Source organism: Anarhichas minor, unplaced genomic scaffold (assembly GCF_050575085.1).
Source record: "Anarhichas minor isolate MPS153535 unplaced genomic scaffold, ASM5057508v1 ptg000011l, whole genome shotgun sequence".
In the NCBI taxonomy this organism is placed as follows: Eukaryota; Metazoa; Chordata; class Actinopteri; order Perciformes; family Anarhichadidae; genus Anarhichas; species Anarhichas minor.
The window spans coordinates 4,261,824-4,283,122 of NW_027466457.1; the positions used below are offsets into that span (position 1 = coordinate 4,261,824).

General features: G+C 40.1%; 1 protein-coding gene across 1 annotated transcript in view; it reads left to right on the top strand.

Moving 5' to 3' along the window:
- Positions 1-21,299, top strand: part of shank3a (SH3 and multiple ankyrin repeat domains 3a) — a 122,097-nt gene that overhangs the window by 15,851 nt on the left and 84,947 nt on the right. Inside the window, exons 2-3 of the mRNA XM_076089871.1 lie at positions 6,084-6,287; positions 8,939-9,010. Of these exons, the coding sequence (XP_075945986.1) occupies positions 6,084-6,287; positions 8,939-9,010 (276 nt within the window). The remainder of the gene's footprint in view (positions 1-6,083; positions 6,288-8,938; positions 9,011-21,299) is intronic.

Consider the following 21,299-nt stretch of genomic DNA (forward strand, 5'->3'; position numbering starts at 1 on the left):
CTTTAGATCGCTTGGTAGTGTTCCTTCGGACTTCTTAGTTAACCGGCGCGCTGATTCTCGCTTCCATGATTTTCCTTCTAGAGGTTAAAGTGGCGGAGCACGGGGCAATTTATCCATTTCTCCTTCAGGATCCAATAATAGTCCAATAATAGTCCAATAATAATGAAGGCGTGCGCCAGTTTATATAGCCTTGGTGACGTCATGGCCGTGTCACAGGGATTCCCTGGGGTTCCCGTGGCTCTCGTCCAATGAGGCACCAGTGTTGTGGTTTGAACCAAATCTCACACTCAGGTGAGATTTTGACGACTGATGGGAGCTTGGCGCGATTTCACAATTTAGGCTTTCAAAATGACATGCTGGCCTCTCTCTTTGTTTCAACCACACGGTGAAGTCCCAGCAAAACCTAATTAGCTTTACTTTCCAAATGCCAAATGATCAGTTTTGCTTTTTACGCCATTTAATATGGTGATTAGTTGAAAAGGTGCAGCCCTCTTCATCTTCCTTCGTGCTTTCTTTGTTCGTTGTCAGAAGTGTGATCTACAGTTTTCCCCTTATCTCCCTCAAGCCCTTATACTCTCCTGTCCAATCATCCTTCACTTATGTCTCTAATTTAAGCAGACAAAAGATCAAGGCTTGGCCCTCGATTAAAGAATGTGAAGACGAGAGGGACACTGAAGAGAAGAATGTTCTACCCCTGGGTGTCTGATCTCAACCAGTGTGTGATTGAGTTTGACATGGCGAGGCGTTGATAAACACACAAGGCCACACTGGTTGCACTTGTAAACATACAGGAACACAACCAACACAGTTTGGCAGAAAAACATTATTCAGCATTTCTTTCGCAAAATTGCAGCTCAAATGTCGTGGCCAGCCACGTTTCTGCAGTGTAGTGAAGCACCTCTCTATCCAACATAAGTCTGCTGCAGTATCTTATTCTTTTACTCTAATATACTCTTATCTTGAAGTAAAAAGTCCCTTTTAGTTCTCCTTAGCTTTTATTTTTTTATCCGCTTCGAAGATCATTTTAGTGTCACAGCAGTGTAATAGGAGCTGCCAGACTGTATGACTTTGATGCCTCAATGGACTGCAGAATTCAAGCTTGTTCTTATCATACATTTCTACATTAAAATGGCTAAACTTCAAAAATGTAAAAAGGACATTTAACCATAGCAAAGCATTAAAGTGTATATGGTCGAGTATATATAATTTAGTGCTGCAACAAAAAATTATTGTCATTATTGAGTTATCTTCAGAATATTTTCCTTAATATTAATATTAATGTGTTTCCGGGCAGCAAGCTGCTTCCACTGCATCTGTCACCAAGAAATCCTGTCACATTTGACAGCATGTTTTAACTCTGCTACCGGTAGCCTATGCCATGATATAGTTAAGCTAATTGAGGCTGTTGAGGCTGGTGTTGACAATACATGTTTAATTGATTTATTTATACTCTGCTGGTGAAGAAATATTTACATTTATTCAGGTAATTCATGGCAGACATTTAGACTTGTCAAAGCAGAAAAAGCACAGGTGGAATTATTTGCATTCATTATGTTAATGTTGGCTAAGTGGGCCGGTTCCAGTTCTGCATGCTCACCCGCTGACATGACTTAAGGGGAGCCATCATTAAGGTTATTATTTACATTTTTCCTGCTTTGATAAGTCAAAGAGCTGCATGGTCTATATTGCTCTTTCCACAGGTTTGTGTGGCAGTAGTATAATATAATTTATAATTTACATGCATTTTTTAATACAACATGATGTGATACAACAGCATTTAACAACAGTTTTAGTTATCAGTTGAAGTAAGTCTCTGATCAATGAGTTGCTTTACCTCCCTTGTATTTACCATAAGTCAATAATGTCTTAACTCAATAAGACAACATAACTATAAGAATGACATCCTCATCCTGAAATATCAATATATGTGATTATTCTTGCCATAATCTCATTTGACATTGCATGGCTTTTCCATATCTCATGTAGGTAGTGTGGAAATACTCTATTAGAAATAGATCAGTATACTCTGAGAGAAGTATTTTAATATCAAAGTCCACAAAGTTTCTAAGAACTAGAAGAGTGGCAATATATTTTGTGGATTGAAATTTCAATGACAATACATTAAAGCCATTTTTCACTATCTTGCTCTTTCTCTCTCTCTCTCTCTCTCTCTCTCTCTCTCTCTCTCTCTCTCTCTCTCTCTGATTGAGTTACTTTATTTGTTTATCTTCATTCTACAGCATTCATGCTCTTTCTTTTTCGCTCACGCTTTAAATGTTATATCCAGTCTGGTCGGCTCTGCATTGCAGTTCAAAGGCACCACTCAGGCGATTCAATCATAGCCCATCATGCCGCTCTGGGACACTTAGAGGGAAGACCCTTGCTTTCAATGGCACCAAGGAACCACTGCAAAACTGTAAAATACCTGTCCATTTATTTGAAAGTGAGCATCTGTGTTCTCCATTTTCTGTAATTTTGCTGCTGTGCTCCATGCACTCACAAAGACAAGCAGAGCAAAGACGGGAAGGAGGGAGATTTAAACCTTTCTATAATGTTATCAGAAAAACACATCAATTACCAGGTCAGTTGATCACAGATCTTCTCTTTATAAACTAACCCCTTTACAATAACGATCACTATTGAACCTTAAAAACTGCAGTCTTCATTTTCGATTAATTGGATTATGAACACAATGTGTAATCCAAGTTCCAATTCCAGAAGCCCTGTTGACAGGTGGACGCCAAATAACATCTACCTTCAGTTACAATCATTGAATCGTTGGAGTTACTATTCACTTCATCGACCAGATTTCTTCTCTTTATGAACTTTTACAGTCATTTTGCAGTTAGAAAAGACTGATGTCCTTAAATCTTTTAAATTAGTATAGATTACGATACAGTAGTGAGCAAAACTCCATTAACCATCTCCCTAACTGCACCCATGTGCATTTGATTTATTCAGTGTTTATGGACGTTTTTATTTATACGGTATCAACACAAAACATGCTGCAAAAACCTATGAGACATAAGTGAGCATGGGAATGGCCATCAGAAATGTTCTAAGCCCGAATTCACTTTCACAATTTATTTGAATTAATTGATTAATAAATTATTTTACGCCGGCGACCGCCGTGGCCAGATGCATTATGTTTTCGGGTTGTCAGTCTGCCTGTAAGTCCGTCTGTTCCATTCTTGTGAATGTGATATCTGAAATACCTCTTCAGGTTCCCAGCTTTCAGAGGATGTACCACTTCTACGTATACCAGTGACTTTATACTGTATCTACCCCTGTCCACAAACCCCGACCCCTACAAAAAAGAGCTTATGGGTATTGCCTTGGCTTTTGTGTTGGAGGTGAAGGTAATCGTGGACCTCTCGTAATTTTCTTGCTCTGAATACAGTGAGAAATTAGTTCTGGTTAAGGATGAAAGCCTTGTTGTTAAAAAACACATCTGAACCAGATATTCAGTATTGAATAGACAATAGAAGTTAGAGATATGTGTATTCGTTTGTGTGTCTATGTTCATTTATTGCTGTGTGGCTGCGAGTAGATTGTAAGATCTCCTTGTTTCGACTAGATTGTCCCAAGTGGACTTCCTAATCTTAAACCTTTAATCCCTCCATCGTCTCTCAGTGTAATAAAAAAGACAACCTATCTCATGTGAAGATGCAGCTTTTCAAAGCTTTATTTGATGTTAGTTTTGGGAGTTTTGGGAAATATCTTCCTATCCCCTTTGTTCCCCAGGTGTTCAAGTAGAAGTAGGAAAAGTACTTTACAAAAGTTGGCAGCGGGTATGTATGGATATGTTGCTGCCTATGGCATCTTTCTGTGAAAACACAGATTTACCCCTATGTATTTTTGTGCATTATTCTGAACACTGTTTAAGTGGATCGATGCCACTACTCAGATGTGTAAAAATGTCCACCATCATTGTAAACATTATTCTGAGGAGGTAACTAAAATTTTTGTGTTGAAATACAAACAGCTGGCTTTTATAGTAAAACAACACAGGCACAACTACAAAACTGACTATTTGAAAAAAGGGCGAGTACCCTCAGAAGCCTAATGATACTGATGTCCAAAAGTGTGACTCCTCATGTTCAGAACACAGGTTTGAGCACACACAGTAGATTGATCTCATCTTGACTTGTCAAAATGGTTGGAGGAAACATATGTGGCTGAAAGGGTTGTAATATTGAGCTTCTTCCTACCACAACCATTTTTTAAATGTAAATTAACTGAATACAACATGCTATTCTTGTAGTCAACAGTTGGGAGCTTTGAGGCAGAATTTACAATGACCCTAATCCTATATCTCATGTTCAAAAATATAAATAAAAAAAACATGTAAAAAATATTCTCAAGAAAGAAGTTTCAGAACCACTTCCACAAACAACACTTCTGACTCGGGTGCATACTGTATCCTCCACTGCTTTTGGTTCAGTTCAGTGCATTGTTCGACATTACCAAGCACGCAGTCCTGTGGCCTACAGGATAAGACGGAAGACATTTCTAGACATGTCCTCGACTGGTTCTCCTCTTCCTGACCAACAAAACATTTTTTGTTTTGTGGATGATTTAACGTCATCAAATGCGAATCATTAGTGGGACCTTTCTGTTTTCTCTCTGTATATGCTACTTTGGGAACATATTTTCATCACCGCAACATTTCATTTTCTATGCATGAAATCTATGCAGATGTTACGTTGATACTCATTCAAACCCAATGACGTCTACAGGCTGATTACTATGCAGAATGTACCAAAAGACTGGATGTCCCACAATATTGCCACTCCTTTTGCCCCCTCGCCGTAACATTATGTCTGCCTTAGTGTGTAGGTGTTATTAAAAGGTTTAAAACTAAAACACACTGTACAATGACATTTGTTCAGTCGTGTTTTTCTTATGAATATATCAAAGGTTAGAATTATATCTCTTAGTAATGTATTCTACATGCTCTTATGTCTTTGCACCAACAGTAATGCTTTTCCTTTTTTTTTTTACCAGGCTTATAGATTTTGTAATGGCTGCACTAACGTTTCAGTGAGAGCTGAGTGTGTGCATCTGCACCTGGACATCTGCACGTGGTTGTTAGTTGTGCTGTATTGCTGTGATAACTTGTGGTTTTCTCAACAGTTGTGTGTGAGTGTCACAAACACAGTGATGCTGAACAGGATAGAGTTGAGGTGCCGAATCAATATTGCAGGCAGCGGTGATTGATTTATTACTTGTGGGTTTTGCACACTCCCTCTCTTTCTCTCTCTCTCTCTCTCTCTCTCTCTCTCTCTCTCTCTCTCTCTCTCTCTCTCTCTCTCTCTCCGGCTCCACAACGTGGTAGATAAAGGGAAGTGCTCTGCTTTGCCACAATAATCATAATCCTTAACACTCCGGACAGAGTGAGAAACAGCGTAGTTATCAAAAGTATGTGCGGTTCAGTTAACAGTTAACCAAACTTTATCTCATTTCTTAATATCTGTATAATGTATTTCTTTATACATTTGTTTATTAGAGCGCAGAAGTTAACCAAATTGATTTGGTTATCTTCCCCCAAAGGCACACATAGAGTAACTGTGAACTGTTTCATTTATGACTGAAGATAGAACTGCTACAGCTTTTTGTGGAGCAGTTATATTTCACAGCTTCATTTTTCTCACATGTAGAATCAGATTTATGCTGCTGAAAAATGGGTGCCAGATGAGTGTTTCTGTAAGAGCTTTTGCTCTGTATTAATGTTTTGTTTACTTTAGTATGGTAACTACCACTGGCTTTCAGGATGACCTTTTGTGAAAAATAATGGATAATGGTGAAATGCTACCATACTTATGTGAATTGCTTATTATAATAAAGGACCTAGCTTCTCCCCCCGGGCATGACATTGGAAGTTCAATACATTTCTCTGTAATGAAATAATTTCTATTTAATATTCTAGCACATTTTTCAACACCTTAATGTTATATTTAAGTTAATTCAGTAAAATATCACTCTTCAATCTCTTGGTTTAGCTTAACTCAAGTGCAATATGTGATATTTAGAAAAAAATGCCGTGCTTAACCCTCTACCCTCTTTTGCTCTTGTCTCTGCAGAAATGTATGAAATTCAATGTGGACGCTCCGATCTGGCTGTCCAAGCAACGAATCCTGTGTACTCTCAACCAGAGCCTGAAGGATGTACTCAACTATGGCCTATTCCAGCCGGCTTACAACGGCAAGGCTGGCAAGTTTCTGGATGAGGAGAGACAGCTAAGGGAATACCCCTTCCCATCCATCGCTCCCGTACCTTACCTGGAGGTAGGTATGGATCATGTGTATGTATGAGGCTTTAAGGAGTGTTGGCAGGAGAGAGCAAGAGATAGAAAAATAAGTGGTACAGTACATGCCACCACACCATACATAATCTTTCTGTATGTACCTCCAAATAATGGGATGGGGGGGAGTCAATTCACATAAGAATTGTATTTTTAACTTTTATAGTTTTGAATCGATTCCCTTTTTCATTCGTTGAGATAGCTATGTTGATGGAATGTAAAAGGTATCACCCAACTACAAGGGCACAGTGCAGCGACCGAACCGTTTAAGTGTTTGGTGTGTTTTGGATTAATAGTATTAATAAAGAGCCCTGCACGATATAGGTGGAGTATTTCATGAGTTCCACGCACACCATGAGACTAACATTAGCAAACACTGAGCACCAGAGTCTAGCACTAGCTAACGAGGTTATTAGCAGTAGTATGCTACATAGAGCATATTGCTAATACTTGCCAATTATTGCATCTAATGATACTAATAATTGACAATAATTCCAATGCTTGTCCAGTTAATAATCCAGCCCTGGAAAAAGAGAAGGCGACTGAACAGATATAGAAATAATGTAGTAGTGAACTTCCTTAAATAATGTGAGATCACTATATAACATCAAAGTGAGGGTATATGCAGCCCCCCAGTATGTGGCAGCTATTTAAAATTGACCTTTGAGGGCCACTGTAGTTGTGCCTCAGGTCGTTTTCTTCATATACACTAAACACGCGATGCCTGTTGCAGTTCAACCATCTTATAAGTTATTGTTTTTGTATAGTATCGGCTTTAGTCTTTTTGAAGCTGTCTTAAAATGCATCACAAGCACACACTTGCATGCTCACACCGCATGATGGTGCGGGTATGTGCATCATTGTGCATGCAGTGTATGCTTTTCCTGTCATGGTGTGTCAGTCAAATCTAGCAGCAATGATACCATGCTCAATGACAGTGTGTTTTCTGCAATGGCTGTCATCTCTTGGAGATAATTGTGTGCTTGTCCATCATGGTTTTTGATCTCAGAGAAATGCAGGCGTATAAAGAAGTGTCGCTTTACAAACAGTCGTTTTCTGACTGACCGTCTTTGTTTTCACTAGTTTTACGATGTGTCAAGATATGAGGAGCATATTACATATTTACTTTCCACTTTGAGCCTCAGTTTAATTTAAATCTCTGATGCATTGGGAGATACTGCTATTATTATTAACTACATTATTACTTATGATAGTCCCAGACTGCTTTGTAATATGTCTCCTTATTTAAATGACTTTATTCTTTGGTGGTTTAGTTTTGGGCTATATCAACAATGATGACTGTGAATTTTCTCTCTGCCTTCGGATCAATATCAGCAGAATAATGGTTTTGGCGTCTACTAACAGGAAGTGGAACATGAGTGACATGCCATTTACAAGTGGCATAATCGTATGCCAGTAGAACAGCAATGACATATCCTAAAACAACAGTCTTACTGTATACAAGAAGTTTCTTGTTGTATCTGTCTCGTCTCTACTTTAAGTCTATAGCTGAATGAAGGTGTGGGCTCCGATCAGTTTGTGTGCTAGTGTCTGCTGCTACTCTGTCGGAGCACTGTGTGGGTCATTGATTGACCAGCAGTTATTCCCTGAAGCCTGTGGTGTGTAGAGATGATTGACAGGTTTGGATTAGCAGCTCAACACCGCTCAGCTCCATTGTGGATTTACCCTTTTGGTGAACGCCACACATCGGTGGAGAAACAGACGTGCACACACACACACACACACACACACACACACACACACTAATCCTTGCATGCAGGTGCACACACACACACACACACACACACACTAATCCTTGCATGCAGGTGCACACACACACACACACATACAGAATTGAAATACATCCGAGTCCTGGACAGTGAAAGTTACACATTTTTACAATTATCAGGAGGAGGATCATAAGCACTCTGCAACAAACCTGAAGAATTATCAGGTTTTGTAAATGCAGCTTGTTTGTTGTATTGAAAGAACACATATGATCCATTCTCAGTTAGCACTGCTCTCTTAGCTAACTGATAAGATTAATGTTGAGATGTTCAGCTCTACAATGGGTTCTGCCACAATTTTCTAATTTCAAATCTTAAGTTTTGAAAGTGGGGAAAAACACTTTTATTTTTGATAAATTAATCCATTTGTCTTTTTTTAATTTGTCAAACCTGTATGCAGTGTCCCCGCTGCATATTTGTTCATTTGAAATTGGAAACCATTTTTTATTGTTTTGTGGTTTATATTCTTTACTCAAGCTTCCATCAGCAATAGATGGTTTTTCAAGCAAGATGTAATATGCGGAAAAGATGACAAGTAGGAACATTTGAAAAATATGACAGCCGTATACACGGAGATATTTGGTCCCCTAATGTCATTGCATGGTTATTAAATGAGTCAGAATTTCAGTCTCTCGAATCTCTCTCTAGCTTTCTCTCTCATATGACAAGCCAATATATTTGATGGAAATTATCTGACATAGTTTGGTCTGAAGAGCTTATAACTGTGTGAAAAATGAATTATCATTGTGTATTTTGTGTGTAGTGTTTTTGTTAAGCAGTCAAAGCACAAACAAAGAGACAGGGTCAAATCTGCCTATAGCCTCTTATGTTTGTTGTTGTGTTGCAGTTCCGCTATAAAAGACGTGTCTACACCCAGACTCACCTGGATGAAAAGCAGCTGTCCAAGCTCCATACCAAGGTAAGACCAAACACCTGTGCACTCTGTCAGCCTGACATCTGCAGAGCTTATGCTTTGTGCAACCTTCTAAACTGAGTGAATGACACATATGCTGTACACAGAACTTTGGCCAAAGCTTGGATAGAATGGAGGCCAAGCAGTTACAGCAAGTACTGGGAGGCTCCGGTTTTATGCTCTATTTTTCTATACAATGTGTGGAAAGAGGACTTCACTGGCAACTTGACTAGGTGTGTTTGTTGGTTCATTCATGTGGAATTGGAGATCTCTATCTAGGCCATGCAGGGCACTAAGAGCTTTGCATGGGGGACAACCTATGTGTGACAATGTCTGTTTTGTGCTGCCATAGCACGTTAACATGAACAGGTGAAGATTAAGGTTTCACGTATTTCCAGTTATGTGTATCAACCCGATCCTGTCTTTCAACAATCGTGTAAACATACTCAGCAGGTAGCACTGTAATGCTCTTCCTTGCTAAACACATAATATCCTGCAGTACACAAACATGGAATGGAACATAACATGTGATATATTTTATATATATTTTGTTTCATTGAAAAAATAATACTTAACAGGACATTCAAGAAAAGGCTAAAGCAAAGTTCATACTTTGAATACATTGAATATTTTGACATAGTCTGTGTGCATTTTGTTCTCAGATCAGGTTGAGACTATGTGTAACAGCCATTTGTGTATTGCTGTTCTGCGTATTAGCAATTAGGTATGAGAGCAGGTTCGGTAAAATCAGTCTTTACTTTTTGGATAGGCAGGCTCATGCACAGCAACAAAAAAGCAGTCTAAACTGGCAAATAGAACCAAAGAGGCAAAGCTGGCAGATGGTGGTCAAGGGCCAGCAGGTGGTCACAAACACAGATCCAGAGCTGCAGAATAGGACAAAGACTGGCACAGTAGGGCTACTGAGCATCCTAGACAATTGGCTGAGCGTGAATACTGGCTGGGCACTGCATATGTATATGGAGTAATGGGGAACAGGTGTGGAAGAAGGTGACTAATCAGGTGATCATCTGAAGAAGGAACTCAGTGGGGCCCACTAGTGGACAGGTGAAGAATGACGGATCTGAAAAATCCGGAGATGTCTGTAAGTGATGCAGATGAGGTAGATAGAGATGATTGTGTGTGTTAGAGTGTGTACATGTGGGTGTAATACGTGGAACAGACAGCAGAGAGAATTTAATGGATTTGCATCAAACCCCATCGGAGGGCAGGAGATTTACTCTGGAGATAATTAATAGTGTAAATTGTGTGTGTGTGTGTGTGTGTGTGTGTGTGTGTGTGTGTGTGTGTGTGTGTGAGAGAGAGAGCAATAGTGGGGAGCTGCTGTTGCCTACCAGTCATGTAACTGCAGTTTTGATCATGTATGCATTAGTCAGTTCTTTTCATCCTGATTGTCAAAAAAACATTTTCCAATTTTAGCTCAACTTTACTTAGAAAATTACATTTTAGTTTTCCAACATATGCAGAAAACAATATTGAAACATGTTGCATCCTATAATAACCAGATGAATAAAAATCCATCAAGTAAGACCATTAATAAGCTGCTGTCACCTCTTATGTGTGATACATGTTCTTAGAAGTGCTTTTCTTGCTGATAGACTAATGCTAGTGAAAACAATTTAATGGCGGTTGCTGATTTAGCTTTGTAGTGAACTCTGTATACTGTACATCCCATAACAAAATGTTATCATATTGTAAATCCTTGCCATCATAGTTTGAGTAAATAGACTAGAGTGCCTAGCACAGTGGGTGTTTCAAGAGCACCTTCTAGTAACAAAAAAAAATTCAAAAATATTTGTAAAATGGTCTCTGTAATTGCACATTTTGCATTATTGCTGCATTGTTGTCTGCTACTTGTACAGTTGTAACAGTAATAATTTCAGCTGTCTTTACTGCTTTTATCTTGACTGCGTTTCTCAGATGCTTTCAACTTAGTTAAAGACAGGCAGGACAACGGCACTTCAGAACAATTAGTATGTCCAGGATGTTTCAAAATGCTATTCGAGTTTGTAGCCACATTTTTTCTGTCAGAGTCTAATTCCTTTGTAGAGACTTGTCAACATTAAGTTGAACATTTGGAAAGTAGAAGCCAAAATGTGGCCTAATTTGTGAATCAAAATGTTGGGAATCAAAATAGGCCACTTAGAAAGAGAAAGGACTTTGAGTTCATTGTTTGGCCATTTTGGCCATCTTCTGTATGCTCATGGCCAATAAGGGTTTTCTGCTGCGCACTTCTATTGAGAAGAATGAGAGTGAATGAATGAGAGGGAGATGCATGAAAGCCGTGATAAGAGGGAAATATTGTCACTCATCTAACCAGTCTGGTGTGAGGTGCTGCCGTCTGCTACTGTGCTACATTGCTATATGACAAAGTACATGAGTGTTACTCAACAAGATCAGCTTCTGCCCGGCTACAATTTAGATGGTAACTTCATACAATATATCATCTGTCAAAAGATGATTTGTTGTGATTGACCTGTCTCACAGTCCAGTAGAAGTTGAACTGGTACAATTCTCAAATGTAGAAAAGAGTGTGAATCACCCAGCCTTGAACACTATCTCACCGAGTACAAACCTGAATGCATGACTGGGCAGTGAAAGCCACCGTGTTCTTTGAGCTATTTTGTCTCAGCGATGAGTCCAGGACAGCTGTGTTATTAGAGAGAATGAAGGTGGTAATTTGTCAGTACATGCTCCAGATGCAGTCATATTAAATTCTTGTTTTCCTTACTAATCTGCATGTCTGTCAACACAGAGACGTCTGCCAGAGAGACCAGTCATTATAGAAGGTGTCGGGTGAAATATCTTTCACAGTGCATGTATTTATAAAATACTGGTGTTTATGTGTAGCCTACGTGTAAAATATTTTGTATAGATTTACACTATGGATGATTGGTAAGGTAACTATATAACCTAGTTGCTGTAATAGTATCCACTCCTTCCCCCGTGAAAGTAATGTAGAAGGAATGCACCTCAACCTATGATACTAAATCAGCAAACGTGTTGATGACAAAGCCAACTGCTAATTAATTATATATGCTTAATATCTGCTTAATAAATGCAGATGTATAAAAGGTTTCCTTATAAAATATTATAAATGTAAAAATTGGAGTTTGGGTATAATGTATGATTTATAGCATCAGTAGTACTGCAGTATGCCAATTATTCAATTATGAATGTTGAAGGTATTTTACAGGTCGCTGTCTGGTAATAAAAAATAAATTATCTTGTGTGCATTAGCGAAGATGAGCTCAAAGCAAGTGATGTTACAAAGTAGCAAAACATTTGCCCTCTCTTTTATCTGAATGGCACATGTGCTTCTTTTTTTGCATAATGACTTTCAGGGGTAAAGAGGGAAATCCTGTTACGGGAGACTCTTGCAGCCTTAGCAGTACGATGTTCACTATTCATCCTGCAGCAAGCTGCCCTGTTAGTCAGAGGTCAAGCATTAGCCTACTTTGCTGGTATGGAGCTCATTAGCCGCAGGCTAAAGTTTGAAATGAGGTCATAATTGATAGGATTTCCCATAATTTTTTTCCTCCTTCACATCCGACCCAACCAGGCCTCATCACCCTGAAACTGACCTGGTTAACCAATCAGGGTGGCTGCATAGAAAATGTACATAGTATACTTTGTAAAGGTAAAGTAAAAAGAGTGCATGTGTGTGGGTGTTTGGTGTCGGAGGTCAGTAATGAACAGCGCTGCAGAATGGGTGGCTTTTTTGCAGTGCGACGAAGAGCTTCCAGTAGTAGAATTTTTCCAATCCCCTATTACAAAACAGCCCTTTCAGCAATTTACTCAAACTGCCTTAATGACTTGACTTTTCCCATTAACATTGTCTTAATTACTGTATTACAGTATGGCATCTTTACTCTGCATATATTTCAGCACTTACATGTCACTCTACATGATGCTGTCAGTATATTGAGATTTTAAAACCCCATGATTTTTAAGGCTGCACATCACATCAAAGGGAAATATTCTAGATGTGTGTATCTATCATCCACTTTTCACAGTGACATGTTTAGATCAAGACCACCTACTTCTTGCTGCTTCAACCTGCCCTCGAGATGAATCAGTACAGATGCATGTGCCCTTGTGAGGAACTCGTCACATGTGTTCTGGAGAACAGATCTCATGCATTTTAAAGTGGATTGGTCTGTTGTACTTTTGCAGCCAATTAAAGATATACTGTATAGACACTAGGGATGGAAGATCAGATGGTTGGATAGATAAAAAGATGCTCTATATACAATGAAAGACTTGGGCATTATAGTCATAGAGATGGCGAGGCAAGGGGTGGGTTGGAAGAAACCAAAGAGGCATATAAAGTAGTGGACAGCATTTAGTGACGCACTATTTGGTAATGTGGTCACGACTCCTCAGAGCACATTGCTAGAGTGAAGACATTTCAATTGTGCTCGTGTCGTAAAGCAGTAGAGAAATTGCAACATCAAAATATAAAATGCGTTAAACCTTTGGGTAAAAGATGGTTCAGTATGATTCACAAGCTAAAACAATGCTCACATTAAGTTGTTTGACAGAGTACATGTGTAGGAAAAGCATAATTCACAAAAGGCTCCCCCATAAAACCAATTGCAGAGTAATGCTATTCCTCCTACACTGAGGCTTTGTATTGCTGTTAGCAGCCTATTGTATTTATGAATGAGAATTCCTGCATTGTTTTCAATTTACAATGAAACCACACAGAGAATGTAGCTCATTGTAGGCGTGATATTGTTCTGAGATGCCATATCCCTCCCAGCATTTGCACAGTGCTTAAACCCTCCCATCACTGCAGTGATATTGCAACTACAGCAATTAAGAAATTTGATGTGGGGTTTCTGAATAATACTCCCATATATACACATCATGCACATACACACACACACACACACAGCTGCATGCAGGATGAGAGGATTTTTCCAATGGGGAATCCCTCATACACAAAGCTCCCCTTATTCTGGATAATCCCTTAACAGGAAGAGGAATTTAGTACATTAATAAAGGTAGAGATATACCTGGGTAGAAACAAGAACATGCACTTGCACGCGTGCACATAATTAAACAAATACAAACATGGAAGAATATTTTACCAGTTGTAGAGAGCTGGAATTGTTTATGCTGATTCTAATTTGAGATGTTTGTCTCTCTGTGTTTTTGAGGTGAGGTGTGAATACACAAGTGTGAGAGTACACATGTACTGCACATTCTGTGTGTAGTTGTGTAGATGGGGTTATTTGTACAATTATAATATCAACAATTGTGCAACCCGTTTGCATTTAAATGTAACCATAATTTCAGGAAACTGCGATACAAAAACATGAGCATTAGTCATGAAGTTTCCACTGTCATTAAACACTTGGTTTGGATTTTATTAACAGAGATTGCACCAGCATCCAACGCTATTTTTATGTCCTGTTATTTTCTTTCACACTTTGGGTATCCTTGTCTTTCCTTGCTTCTACACCCCACCCACTTTCCCTCTCATTTTCTCTTTCTGTATTCCCTCTCTCTCCTCCCTCTAGTTTCCCTCCCTCTTCTCTTACTCTCTCTCTCCCCACCCTCGCTCTATTCTCTCCAGCATCCTGCAAAATCACCCCTTACCATCTCTCCATCTGTGAATGCACAGGAGTCAGTGTGTGCGTTAGTGCTTGGCCGAGTGTTTGTGTGAGTGAGTGACCGTGTGAGTGTGCATGTGCTACTTTGACAATACGAGAGGTAGTAAAGGAGAAGAGGAGAGGACAAGAGGAGAGGAGACGAGGAGGAGGAAGGGGACTGGATATGGCCATGTGGATGATATTTTGGCATTGGGACTGTAGCTGACCTACAGGGAGCGCGTGTGTGACGGGGAGCGTGTTTGTGTGTGTGTGTGTGTGTGTGTGAGAGATGGGATCCGCTCTGGGCAAAGGACAAGCAGCCGAGAGAAGAGAAAGAAAAAATAAACAAGCCAGGAAGGCCAGACTCAATAGTAAGGTACCCCAATTGCTCTCATCATCTCTCTAATTAAATTTGATCATTATCTCTGCTGTAAACATGTCTTTTTCCTCCTCTGTCTCTCTGTTTTTCATACTTTGTACCTCTAATAATTCCCAAACACTCCCCAACTCATTCCTGTCTACCTGTCTATGCTCGCGCTCTCTTTCTCTCTCTGGCTTTAGTTCTGTTGTTGTGCTCTGCTGCATGTTGGCTGTGTGCATAGCTGGTGCAGTCTTCTCTGAAACCTTGACAGAATGCTAATGTTTTTTTGTGCACTGGTTCAGTTGCTAACCGTAGGCTTGGATCACTGTGTCTATTTGTGTGTGTGCCTGGTACTCTATGTCAGAGGATGTGTGAATGTGTGTTCTAGCTGTGTGAGTGGTTGTGTTTTGCTTTTCTCTGAGTGAGTAAGGCAAACATCTGTGTGTGTGTGTGTGTGTGTCTGTATATGGCAGACATCCCTGCATGCAAGTGTGTGTGTGTGTGTGTGTGTGCACATGCAGGTGCACTTGTGTATGAAAATGTGTTAATGCATGCATGCATGTACATGACGATGTGTACGTGCCAGTAGGTCTCACAGCCAGACCTTTCTCCACAGCGCTGTGTCAGAGCTAAAGAAAGGTCTGCCTCCACACATTATCATTCTGGTATAGGGGGAAAAAACGCTCTTGCTCGTTTGTAGTTCTTTAAACCAATCACAGTCTTCTTGGGCAGTGCTTTGCCCAGGATGCAGCGATAGTGCCTTTGTTAAATAGATGGGATAGGATAGCGGAAGGGGAGGAGAATGCCTTGTGAGGTACGTGGTCAATGGCAGACACATAACTACAGTCCACATCCAGTGAGTCAAATACTCCAGGACAGACTGTCTGTCTGTCCGTTTGTCTGTCTGTTATCATCATGCTCCGCTTATGCTCTATGATGGAGACGACTTCACTGCGTGTGCGTTAGTGTTAGAGAGAGTCAATGCTGCAGAGAGCTGAAAAGAAAGCATAATATCTGGGGCACAGTGGGTAAGCTTGTTAAGCTAAGTAACTGCTACATACAGTGTTTTTGTGAACCTCTGCTGGGAGTCAACAGAGCTGTCAGTCTCAGTCAGTGAGGGCTCAGCACGAGGCAGCTGCCAACAAGAGATGCCCTGTGGGCAGCTTGACCTGAGCTGCTGAACAAATGGGCAGCCTGACCTACTCCACAAAAAATGTCCCACACAAAAATGTTTTCCATACGTCCATTGGGTCAATTACTGGTACAGTATAGAACTTATCTCTCATCTCATTTACAGTTGTACATATCATTTTTGTTGTTTTGTAACTTTGTTTCTTATATGCTTACAAATCCAGTTAGTGTAAGTAACAGCCATTAAAACTACACACTGCACTCGAGTGTTATTTTTGTTCATTTGTTTTGGCCCTGGCTTGTAGGGTGACAGTCTTATTTAACGTTACAGATGCCTAATTACAGCTAGGCAGCTGCTCCCACCCTATGTGTTTTTGTCTACTGTGTGCTACTGCTTTTCTAGCGTAATTGACTTGGAATTGCAGCACTCTACTCTAATGTGTTATACTTCGTCACCAGAGTTTCTCATCTTCTCTCTTAGTCTTTCACATAACCTGAATAGGGTGTGTATGTGTGTTTAAGATTAAGAGCAAGAGAGAGACATTGATTAGACAGATTAGAAAGAAGGAATTGATTGTATTGTGTTCAGTATACTCTGAAACCAGGCCATGTATAAACTACAGCCCCAGGCTCCTCACAACACACCCCAGGAAGCTCTATGTCTGTCTCTCTTAGCAGGTACTGCTTGTGTTTTTGGGCTCTTTGGAAATAACAAATTTGGTTAAAATGTGTTGCTCTAGTCTTAGAAGACGTAGACCCTCCACCAGACCATAGAAACGACAATGCAGTCAACTCCACATTATCCACTAAATGCATATATGGTTCATACTGAACAGACAATTCTGTGGTGGATGACAATCACACACACCACGGCAGCAAAAAGCCAGCGGGTACAAAGCTCCACATATTTTCTTCTTGTGTTTGTTTATGTGTGGCGTGTTTCTAATAGGTAAGACACTACCGATCACCACCGATGATGGAGTGGAGGTACCATGCATTTTTCATTCGTCCATCCATTTAGCTGAACTGGAACTGAACTTGCCGTTTGGTCTTGATGATGCTACACCTCATTGCACAAGTTCATTTCACAATAGAGAAACAACACATTGTATAGTTCTTGCTCCATACAGCATAACATCCCACTCGCAGAATAATGTCATTCTAGGTCAGGCAGTCAGTATGAATAGTTGACTGTAGAATAGGATGCCAGAGGCATAAAGAACAATAGAGTTCTAATAAATGCCTGGCTGAATATACACACTACTCACATACCCCTGCATCAGCCTGAAGCGTAGTGGCTGCCCTCTTCTGTTCTCTCAGCTTGTTCGCAGCCAATCAATCAATCACTGACTTTTTATTGAAAGTGTAGAATCCTGAAGAACTGAGAAGTAAGCAAGTAAGCAGATTTCAGTTATATTGGGTTAAATGGGTTAAATATAATACTTTATTGCCATTGAAACAGGTTATTTTTGTAATGTGACTGTCTGTTCCCAACTTATCTGTTTTTTCCTTTTATTCTCTTACCTTTATTCATTTAATTTTAGTTTTGGGTTACTTATAAGTTAAACTTCTGGGTTAGGCTGTAGTGAAACCAAAAGACAGAACACATAGCAAGCAAATAACAAAATAGAATTTAAGAGAAAACAACCACTTTAATAATATTACTGTTAAAAGGGGTTTTAAAGAAGTGATGGACCTGACTTTTAGAGTATGTAATGACGTGAATAAAGGTTTTCAGTTTTGACTTTAAGATTTCGACTGAATGTGCTTCTTTAGCAAGGTTCAATAGGGGAGGAACGTGTGTAGCTTTCCTTTCAGCAGTATTTTGACACACGTGTTACTGGGCTTAGCTCCAGCTATCTTTTGGTCTGTTTAGTTGTGTTTCAATCCTCTGGCTCTGTCCGCCTGCTGCCCGCCTGCCTGTGTCCTGGTGTCAGTTTGCGTGTCTGCCTAGAAGCACATGACTGGACCTGATTCAGCTCTTTCTTTCTCTGGACTCTTTGATTCTGATGACAGCATGCATTCCCCCTGCTTACAAACACTCACAGTCATGCATACAAACAACAATAGAGCTCTATTGTCATATTTCATGTGGCGCAATTTATGGACTGGAACGTAAACTGCCCACTTTATTCATTACTCAACCCAGTATCAGTCAACCGCTGTTGACACATGTGGCCGAGAAAAGAAATCTACACCTGGTCAGCTAGCATTCATGAACCATGAATGAACCATTTTTGATCCTGATACAGTGGGAAATATGTATGATAATATCCAAAGAAACTTCTCAAATCAATTCTGTAGCATAACCAACCTCTCCATCACCGTCTGTATGCTCGGCATGTTCTCAACTGTCATATAGATATATACTCTTTTCTCATCCCGGTCCTCACACACAACATTGCCTACCTTTCAAGCAGGTGCACCTGATGGTTTACAGTTGTCAGAGAGTCTGCCACCTGGTCTAACTTGCATGATCTCAGGCCGCATCTTGAGCTTACTCCACATACATTGCTTTGTTTTTGTGAGCCCTGCAGCTCGGCGTAGATTGCAGTCAAGTGCGGCCTGCTCAGTGCTTCGGGGAGTGCCGAGCAATCTTGTGGTATTTTTGTGGCCAGGCTCTCCAATCGCATTTGCTACTTTCATCCCCTTTAAAGACAAGGCCCTTTGGCCAGACTCATTAAAAAGAAGATGGCCCACATAGGTATTACCCAGGTTATTCTGTGTATTGGACAGAGACACCAGGATAGGACTGACAGGAACGAACAGTCTTGGGAGTTGTTAGAGGAGAGATACGTTTTAATTGCACTGCAATTTTTCATGGAACAGTGTGCCTGTTGATTTGCAGTGGAAACTGTAGAATAATTAAAATTAATCAAACGTTTGATGTGCACATCGGCACTGTGGTTTCTGTGGGTATTTACTCGTTGCACAAACTTTAACCAGGAAAATACCAGTTTGATGTTGTGACACTGCGTTCTGCGCCTTGAGCAACACGAGAATGGAGCCCATAGAGCATCATTGTAACAACACCCATGAATGGCCTGTCTTTCATACAGCTTGTGTGCGTGTGTCTTTGTGTTGTCATTAACACAGATCTGCAATTTTAAATTTGTGTGTTCGTGTTTATGTCAATGCCTTCTTTTTTTTGTTGCATTAATGGGGTTGGCAAGTAAGCCAGAGCTCATTGTTCTGATGGAAGAGACAATGCTGGACAAAGCCATGCTGCCACTGTGGCCAGGAGGGTGGGTGGAATTGGTTGAGCGTACAGCAGAATGTGTTTTGGGGTCCGTGTACAATAAGCCTGTGCTCTGCATGTTTGTGAGTGTGTTGATGAGTAGGAAAGAGACCGTGGCTTCGCCGTGCTTTGTTCCAGCCTCTAGCCAACCCTATCGGAGCTAGTTCATACTGTCCCGACTGCCCAAACTGTAGTTCATTAAGAGGAATACAAGGAATTATAAAGAGCTAAAACATATCATCCCAGTGCTTCTGAAAAGGATTACTCAGGAGGTACCATGCTGCTACGTTCAGAGAGAGCTACGAGGAGTTGGGCAACAGAGGTTAGACTTAACACTCTACTGCTAAAATGACTCATCAAATGACCTCTGACACTGTTCTTATATAGATACCAAGAAGATGTTTAAAGTAGTTTGAAGCGTTTTGTTTCAGTTGTTTGATTGCCAGCTTTGATTTTTCCGATTCAAAGTTTGTAGCTTGGCGTTTTTTCTTTGAGTTCACACGATGAACTGGTTTGATGTTTGATTCATTTGACTGCAACTGCTGATTTCTTTTATTTTTATTTTTACTGTTCAGCGTATGAATGACGCATCTTTTACCCCAAGAGGAAACGACTGATCACATTTAGTGAAGACTTGTTTGTGTGCTTGCATGAGATCAATTTGTCTGCTCTGTTATGTACCTGATATGGTTTGAAGTCATACTGGTGTGTGCATGCTGTGTCAGCAGATGGCTTGGGCCCAGGTAAAGGCTGGCTGTAGGCTAGAATGCAGAGAAGAATTTCTGTTTCCTTTCTCTTTGAAATACAGAAACAAATCTCAGCTCAAGGGCTGTGTTAGATATCGCGCCACAAGGGACACTGGTGGAAGTTATTTAGAACAGGTATTACGATCATTATGATAATGACTGAGTCTCATGTGAACTACTCAAGCTGTGGGATTGGGCTTCTTTCTAAATGCTCACCAGAGAGGTGTAGAATTGAATTGCATTTTGCACAAACACATTTACAGTCAATGATGTGTTAGATGTTGTTGCTATAGTAACAGCACCCCATCACTGTCTTTGAGGTGTTTTACTGCACTCATTCATTATGAATGAAATGTGCGTTTAGTGGGCTAAATTCTGAATCAGTAAATGTAATTTGTGTGTGTGTGTGTGTGTTTGTACATATACGTGTGAATAAGTCCAGTGCTTTTTCACGTGGTGTTGGTTTCCCCCTAAGCTTAAGAGTGTATCACATTACTCAGAGATGTATTTCTCTGTGATACAGTGAAGGTTGAAGATTCCACTCACAGAAAATCCTATTCCTTGGGATAAAGTCCGTACTCTGTCATACAGTACATTGGTCTTTTTGTAGCTGTGAGCATTACACTTTAAGCCTGTTGGGTATGGATATTGGAGATTACTTAAGCTCTCGCTCCCTCAGACAAACGTAAATCGAGGCAGAAGTTCTTATAGACACACACACACACACAGATGAAACACAAACACACCAATCTGTTCTAACAGGCATGAAACGGTACGCAGCAGCTTTGTGTCTCTTAGGGGACTTTAAACACCCACATTAAACCAAGGAGATTAATTAATATGTTCCTTTATTGGACAGATTTACTAAATCCACCAGTAAGATATATTGTTAAACATACACTCTGCCTGTCGGCGGTGGATTTATAAACAGTTCAACTGTCAATGTGGAAACCAGCATTTAGTTTTTTTAAAGGAATACATGACATGGAGACATTTTTTGCTGTAATAAGATTGGCTCACAATCAGACAATGGTCAGCACGAATACAGCCTGGAAACAGACAAAGACCCAAACCGTACAGAATACAGTGATTCCCAGAGGATTTTGTGAGACTATGGTGCGTCGACCACGGACCCTCAAGGGGAGTCTAAAATCATACTCCCCTGGAAGAAAATGTTGTACGTTTAAAAGTTAAATGTATC